The sequence below is a fragment of the Erinaceus europaeus genome, chromosome 4 (assembly GCF_950295315.1).
Source record: "Erinaceus europaeus chromosome 4, mEriEur2.1, whole genome shotgun sequence".
Lineage (NCBI taxonomy): Eukaryota > Metazoa > Chordata > Mammalia > Eulipotyphla > Erinaceidae > Erinaceus > Erinaceus europaeus.
In genome coordinates this window covers 54,202,098-54,210,485 of record NC_080165.1, presented here as the reverse complement: position 1 = coordinate 54,210,485, position 8,388 = coordinate 54,202,098, and the positions used below count along the sequence as shown (strand labels likewise).

Genomic DNA, 8,388 nt, shown 5'->3' with positions numbered 1-8,388 from the left:
CTTCTGCTAGTAATTTTCATTTACAATTACATTTACATTTCTGCTAACATACACCACTGCACTAAATCTTCCTTCAGCATGGTGGGTTTGAACCTGGGTAGTGTCTATAACAAAGCAGTGCACTATCCAAGTGAGCCATCTTGCCAGTCTTTGACACCAAACTTTAATGAGGTTCAAATCATCACATTTTTTTTCTTTATATTTAGTGCTTTTGTCTCTCTCTTTTCTTTTTTTTTCTTCCCAGAGCACTGCTCAGCTCTGGCTTATGGTGGTATGGGAGAGTAAACCTGGGACTTTGGAATGCCAGACATGAGAGGCTCTTTGCATAACCACTATGATATCTCCCCACCCTCTTTTAAATATCTATGTATACCCCAAGTTCTTTTCACAGAATTTTTTATGGATTAGATGATGATTCATTTAAAGACTCTTGGAACATCACTTGGACATAATTATCACTCAAAAAACTTCACAGGGAAAACTGAAAGAATAAGAAAAACAAGTGAATATGTGCTCCTGCTAATACATTCATGATGTACTTTCATTTTTCTAGAGATGTCATGACAACATTTATGGCATCCTGGGGAAACATAGGAATAAGAAACCTTGACCATGACTTGAATGGTGGGAGATGGAAGAGAATATATTCTAGGAATGATCATCATCACTTCTTACAGTAGTATCTGAGAACTCAAGGAAGCTCTGAATTGAAGACATTTCCAAGCCTGGTAAACTACACCTTCTCCAAACTAAGTCTCTGCTTGATCTTTTCCAATATTGTTTCCAATATTGCTTGCAATTCTTTTTGTGTTTCTTCAGTTGACCTTGTCTTCCCTCTCTGAGGAACTTCCCTTCTTCTCCTTCTCCTTCTCCTTCTCCTTCTCCTTCTCCTTCTCCTTCTCCTCCTCCTCTTCTTCTTCCTCCTCCTCCTTCTCCTCCTCTTCCTCCTCCTCCTCTTCCTCCTCCTCCTTTATTTTTCTTTTAATTTTTTTAAAGATAAGACAGAGAGAAATCGAGAGAGGAGGGGAAGACTGAGAGGAGGAGAGAAAGATAGACACCTGCAGACCTGCTTCACCGCTTGTGAAGCAACTCCCCTGCAGGTGGGATCTGGGGAACTTCTTATATTTCACATTAACCATTCTTTTCTTCTCCGCCATGGTGCCCACCACCCATACTAAATTTTATTTTCTCTCTCTTTTTTTTTTTAAATAAAATGCCTTTATTTATTGGATAGAGACAGCCAAAAATGGAGAGGGTAGGGAAAAAGAGAGATGGAGAGAGAGAGAGACCCGCAGCACTGCTTCACCACTTTCAAAGCTTTCCCCATGCAGGTGGGGACTGGAAGCTTGAACCTGGGTCCTTGCATATTATAATATGTGCACTCACCACCAGGTGCACCACCACCAGGCCCCCTACTTTACTTTCTCTGTAATAATTTCCAATATTTAGTCTATGGCCATAGCCTTCCTGTCCTATCATGGTTTTCATGGTGGTGTCCTCTGTGATCCATTTCATAGTTCTCTCTGTGACTTGTGCCATGATTCATGCCATAATCACCTCCATGGCTATGGCTCACTCTGTGTCCAAAGTCATATGTTCCTCCATGAGCCAGTTCATTTCCCAGGCTGTGGAATGTTCCAGAATCCAGGCCCGAGTCTATATTTAAACCAAGACCCATGGTCTGACTATGAGGGTAATAAATGCCATTGCTTATCTGTGGGGATGAAACGCCCTTATGAAAGAGAAAAATATTGTTATAAAATGAAATTCTTTCTTACCAAACATGCCCATTTTACTATCGTTAGACTTTTACTTTTAACTCATCTAGTTTTTCCTCTCTTAGCTATCATCCTTATCACAGCTTTTTCACTCTTCCCTTGTTTTACTCTTTCTTTATGAAAAAAGTCCTTTTCTGTTACCTTACTACTATATTCTCTACAGCATAATGAGGTTACATACAGTTAGACTTAAGTAATTTCACTTCCCCATGTCAAAGATAGAGACTCTGTGAATTAGATAAATAAAGGACAGAAACATTGAATTGAGATTCCTCAGAAAGTTGACCACATAGAAGCTTGAGATTATAAACATGAGCTCTAGGATGAAACCATTCTTGATTAGACCCAGTTTTGCCACTTACTATATGTGTTAAGACAAATAACTATGATCACAGAGCTCAGATCCATTACTTTAAGGGATCTATATTAACCCCATAGGACTATAGAGCAAGTTGAATAATATGATATACTTTAAGTACTCAACTCTGAGCCAAGCAATTAGTAAACTAATTCATATTCTGCAGTATTTTTCAAATGTGATCTCAGTAGTAGGAACAATAGAGGTCTGGTGGTGGTGCACTGGTTGAACACATATGTTACAATGAGCAAAGACTTCCCTGCAGGTGGGGAGCTGGGGGCTCGAATTGGGATCCTTACACTGATTCTTGCCTTTTGCACCACGTGCACTTAACCCGCTGCACTACTGCCTGACTCCCTGAATTTATATGAATTCTACTTCCACTCATCACCCAGCTTCTTAGCAGTTTCCCCAGTTACCCATTTACTGAATACTCACCAGGCAAAATCCAAGTCCTACTAGCAGTCCAACACCAACCACAGTTGCAGCCAGAGAGATGAGGATGATACTCCAGGACTGTAAATAGCCACTTGGTTTGACCACCTTTGTTGGTGTGTGACTTGTGCTAATAGTGTTTGTGCCAATAGTGATGGAGTCTGTTTTACAGGAATTGGTGCTAGCTCCAGGAGCTGTGGATGACTTATGGGTAGATCCTGTCCACGTAATTCTGGTATCTTGAGCTGAGGTAGTTAATGATGCTCCAATTTTTGATGTGCCCATCTCAGAGGTATGTGGGGATGTCCCAGAAATAGTATTGCTAGTGGTACTGGCCATGGTCTCCATCCCAGGGACCCTGGTGACAGAGATGGAGGTAGTTTGTCTGGTCCTAGTGGTTCCAGTGCCTAGGGAACAAGTCAGATAACATGATGTATTTGCAGAGCTGACAGATTAAGTTTCACTTAATCAAAGGGACTAAAACTAGCAAAATTCTGTTTGTAGTGATTTGAGGAGAGGCAACACAGTGGGAAGAGAGAACAGAAAATGATTTATCTGAGGTAATGGTCCCCAGAGTAGAGATGAGTGTTCAGAGAACAGAAGGCAGGCTATGATCACTGGCACTGCTAGTCATAGTATGAGCAAAATATTGAAGAAGTATGACCTTGATTAATTAATAAACAGATGATTTACTTAATTATAGAAGTGAAAAAAGTGGTAAGATATAATACTCATGTGATGTAGTCACATAGTATATCTGTAAGGGTGATATGAGGACATTTCTCATAAGGTAAAGACAGTCTGAAGAAAAGAGAGAACACTGTCACTACCATGAAGGTGAAGTGATGGATAGGATAGAATGATTTCACAAAATAAGGACAATCTGACAGATCAAGGTGGCTGTGACAGAATCATGTGTTCAGTAGGAAAAAGTAAAGTATCATTAACACTGTACGGGAATATTTGCAGATAAGATTTTCTGATTGAGATGAAAATGTGGATACTAAACAGAGAGTTGAGGTCAGAGTAGAGACGACTACGATTATAAATAAGTCAGATCTTAGAGGGATAGTGGCTTGACTAGAACTTAGAATATAAACAAATTTTAAGTAGTGGTTGTTCCTGGAGTTACATGTCTGCTTAGGGAAATCACGGCGGTTATTACCTGATATGACTGTGTTGGAGGCAGGTTGAGTAGAAAATTCAGTAATCTTGGTGGAGATCAAACTGGGGGGAGGCGATGTGAAAGGTCCAGAGACATTTGTGGAAGCTGTGGTGGTCCCAGAGGTAGAAGTGAGAGACAAGAGGGGTGAGGAAACGAAAGTGGAAGTTGTGGTGGCTACTGAGACTGTAGTGAGTCCTGACTGTAGAGTGGAATATTTGGGCATTAAAGTTTCAGAGGAAGGCGAGGTGATCACAGAAGTTGTTCTGTGACTAGTGTGTGTGGTTGCAGCTGTACTGGGTACAGATATTTCTGTGGGGGTCATAATGGTCTCTGAGGCTGTAGTCAAGTTGTTTGTGCCAGAAGCTGTGCTTAGCACTGATCTATCTGTGGAGATTGTGGAAGCCTCAGAGGTTGCTGTCAAACTAGTGCTGGTGGTTGCTGCTGTGCTTTGCACAGATGTTTCTGTGGCTCTCGTGGTAGACTCAGAGAGTGTTGTGAGACTAGACTCTGTGGTTGGTGCTTTAGTTGTTGCAGATTTACCTGTGGGGTTCATAGTGGTGTCAGAGGTTGTAGTCAAGCTGTTGTGTGTGGCCAAAGTAGTGCTAGGCACTGATGTATCTGTGAAGGTTGTGGTGGCCTCAGAAGTTGCTGTCAAACTCGTGCTGGTGGTTGTCACTGTGCTTTGCACAGATGTGTCTGTGGCCTTTGTGGTGGTCTCAGAGCGTGTTGTGAGAGTAGACTCTGTGGCTGGTGCTTTAGTTGATGTAGATTTATCTCTGAGGTTTATAGTGGTGTCAGAGGTTGTAGTCAAGCTGTTGTGTGTGGCTGAAGCTATGTTTGGCACTGATGTTTCTGTGACCTTTGTGGTAGGCTCAGAAAATGTTGTGAGACTAGACTCTGTGGTTGGTGCTTTAGTTGATGTAGCTTTATCTGTGGGGATCATGGTGGTCTCCAAGGTTGTAGTCAAGCTGTTGTGTGTGGCCAAAGTTGAGCTTGGCACTGATGCTTCTGTGAAGGTTGTGGTAGCCTCAGAGGTTGCAGCTGTTCTTTGCACAGATGTTTCTGTGGCCTTTGTGGTGGTCTCAGAGAGTGTTGTGAGACTAGACTCTGTGGTTGGTACTTTAGTTGATGCATATTTACCTGTGGGGTTCATAGTGGTGTCAGAGGTTGTAGTTAAGCTGTTGTGTGTGGCTGAAGTTGTGCTAGGCACTGATGTATCTGTGGAGGTTGTGGTGGCCTCAGAGGTTGCTGTCAAACTCCTGCTGGTGGTTGCTGCTGTGCTTTGCACGGATGTTTCTGTGGCCTTTGTGGTAGGCTCAGAGAGTGTTGTGAGACTAGACTCTGTGGTTGGTTCTTTAGTTGATGCAGATTTATCTGTGGGATTCATAGTGGTGTCAGAGGTTGTAGTCAAGCTGTTGTGTGTGGCCAAAGTTGTGCTTGCCATTGATGTATCTGTGGAGGTCATGGTGGCCTCAGAGGTTGCTGTCAAACTTGTGCTGGTGGTTGCAGCTGAGCTTTGCACAGATGTTTCTGTGGCCTTTGTGGTAGGCTCAGAGAATGTTGTGAGACTAGACTCTGTGGTTGGTGCTTTAGTTGATGCAGATTTATCTGTGGGGTTCTTAGTGGTGTCCAAGGTTGTAGTCAAGCTGTTGTGTGTGGCCAAAGTTGTGCTTGGCACTGATATATCTGTGAAGGTTGTGGTGGCCTCAGAAGTTGCTGTCAAACTCGTGCTGGTAGTTGTCGCTGTGCTTTGCACAGATTTGTCTGTGGCCTTTGTGGTGGTCTCAGAGCGTGTTGTGAGACTAGACTCTGTGGCTGGTGCTTTAGTTGATGTAGATTTATCTCTGAGGTTTATAGTGGTGTCAGAGGTTGTAGTCAAGCTGTTGTGTGTGGCTGAAGCTATGTTTGGCACTGATGTTTCTGTGACCTTTGTGGTAGGCTCAGAGAATGTTGTGAGACTAGACTCTGTGGTTGATGCTTTAGTTGATGCAGATTTATCTGTGGGGATCATAGTGGTCTCCGAGGTTATAGTCAAGCTGTTGTGTGTGGCTGAAGCTATGTTTGGCACTGATGTTTCTGTGACCTTTGTGGTAGGCTCAGAGAATGTTGTGAGACTATACTCCGTGGTTGATGCTTTAGTTGATGCAGATTTATCTGTGGGAATCATAGTGGTCTTCGAGGTTGTAGTCAAGTTGTTGTGTGTTGTCAAAGTTGTGCTAGGCACTGATGTTTCTGTGGAGGTTGTGGTGGCCTCAGAGGTTGCTGTCAAACTCATGCTGGTAGTTGTAGCTGTGCTTTGCATGGATGTTTCTATAACCTTTGTGGTAGGCTCAGAGAATGTTGTGAGACTAGTTTCTGTGGTTGGTGCTTTAGTTGATGCAGATTTATCTGTGGGGTTCTTAGTGGTGTCCAAGGTTGTAGTCAAGCTGTTGTGTGTGGCCAAAGTTGTGCTTGGCACTGATATATCTGTGGAGGTTGTGGTGGCCTCAGAGGTTGCTGTCAAACTCATGCTGGTAGTTGTCGCTGTGCTTTGCACAGATGTGTCTGTGGCCTTTGCGGTGGTCGAAGAGAGTGTTGTGAGACTAGACTCTGTGGTTGGTTCTTTAGTCGATGCAGATTTATCTCTGAGGTTTATAGTGGTGTCAGAGGTTGTAGTCAAGCTGTTGTGTGTGGCCAAAGTTGTGCTTGCCATTGATGTATCTGTGGAGGTCATGGTGGCCTCAGAGGTTGCTGTCAAAATTGTGCTGGTGATTGCAGCTGAGCTTTGCACAGATGTTTCTGTGGCCTTTGTGGTAGGCTCAGAGAATGTTGTGAGACTAGACTCTGTGGTTGGTACTTTAGTTGATACATATTTATCTGTGGGGTTCTTAGTGGTGTCCAAGGTTGTAGTCAAGCTGTTGTGTGTGGCCAAAGTTGTGCTTGGCACTGATATATCTGTGAAAGTTGTGGTGGCCTCAGAAGTTGCTGTCAAACTCGTGCTGGTGGTTGTCACTGTGCTTTGCACAGATGTGTCTGTGGCCTTTGTGGTGGTCTCAGAGCGTGTTGTGAGAGTAGACTCTGTGGCTGGTGCTTTAGTTGATGTAGATTTATCTCTGAGGTTTATAGTGATGTCAGAGGTTGTAGTCAAGCTGTTGTGTGTGGCTGAAGCTATGTTTGGCACTGATGTTTCTGTGACCTTTGTGGTAGGCTCAGAAAATGTTGTGAGACTAGACTCTGTGGTTGGTGCTTTAGTTGATGTAGCTTTATCTGTGGGGATCATGGTGGTCTCCAAGGTTGTAGTCAAGCTGTTGTGTGTGGCCAAAGTTGAGCTTGGCACTGATGCTTCTGTGAAGGTTGTGGTAGCCTCAGAGGTTGCAGCTGTTCTTTGCACAGATGTTTCTGTGGCCTTTGTGGTGGTCTCAGAGAGTGTTGTGAGACTAGACTCTGTGGTTGGTACTTTAGTTGATGCATATTTACCTGCGGGGTTCATAGTGGTGTCAGAGGTTGTAGTTAAGCTGTTGTGTGTGGCTGAAGTTGTGCTAGGCACTGATGTATCTGTGGAGGTTGTGGTGGCCTCAGAGGTTGCTGTCAAACTCCTGCTGGTGGTTGCTGCTGTGCTTTGCACGGATGTTTCTGTGGCCTTTGTGGTAGGCTCAGAGAGTGTTGTGAGACTAGACTCTGTGGTTGGTTCTTTAGTTGATGCAGATTTATCTGTGGGATTCATAGTGGTGTCAGAGGTTGTAGTCAAGCTGTTGTGTGTGGCCAAAGTTGTGCTTGCCATTGATGTATCTGTGGAGGTCATGGTGGCCTCAGAGGTTGCTGTCAAACTTGTGCTGGTGGTTGCAGCTGAGCTTTGCACAGATGTTTCTGTGGCCTTTGTGGTAGGCTCAGAGAATGTTGTGAGACTAGACTCTGTGGTTGGTGCTTTAGTTGATGCAGATTTATCTGTGGGGTTCTTAGTGGTGTCCAAGGTTGTAGTCAAGCTGTTGTGTGTGGCCAAAGTAGTGCTAGGCACTGATGTATCTGTGGAGGTTGTGGTGGCCTCAGAAGTTGCTGTCAAACTTGTGCTGGTAGTTGTCGCTGTGCTTTGCACAGATGTGTCTGTGGCCTTTGTGGTGGTCTCAGAGCGTGTTGTGAGACTAGACTCTGTGGCTGGTGCTTTAGTTGATGTAGATTTATCTCTGAGGTTTATAGTGGTGTCAGAGGTTGTAGTCAAGCTGTTGTGTGTGGCTGAAGCTATGTTTGGCACTGATGTTTCTGTGACCTTTGTGGTAGGCTCAGAGAATGTTGTGAGACTAGACTCTGTGGTTGATGCTTTAGTTGATGCAGATTTATCTGTGGGGATCATAGTGGTCTCCGAGGTTATAGTCAAGCTGTTGTGTGTGGCTGAAGCTATGTTTGGCACTGATGTTTCTGTGACCTTTGTGGTAGGCTCAGAGAATGTTGTGAGACTATACTCCGTGGTTGATGCTTTAGTTGATGCAGATTTATCTGTGGGAATCATAGTGGTCTTCGAAGTTGTAGTCAAGTTGTTGTGTGTTGTCAAAGTTGTGCTAGGCACTGATGTTTCTGTGGAGGTTGTGGTGGCCTCAGAGGTTGCTGTCAAACTCATGCTGGTAGTTGTAGCTGTGCTTTGCATGGATGTTTCTATAACCTTTGTGGTAAGCTCAGAG

General features: G+C 43.9%; 1 protein-coding gene across 1 annotated transcript; it reads right to left on the bottom strand.

The window, feature by feature from the left end:
* Window positions 1-1,450: 1,450 nt before the first annotated feature.
* On the bottom strand, window positions 1,451-7,517 carry MUC22 (mucin 22). Its single transcript, XM_060190761.1, has 3 exons — window positions 3,737-7,517; window positions 2,575-2,978; window positions 1,451-1,714 (listed from the first exon to the last, which is right to left on the bottom strand). The coding sequence occupies exons 1-3, from the start codon at window positions 7,515-7,517 to the stop codon at window positions 1,451-1,453; spliced, it is 4,449 nt and encodes a 1,482-aa protein (XP_060046744.1).
* Between the last annotated feature and the right edge of the window lie 871 nt (window positions 7,518-8,388).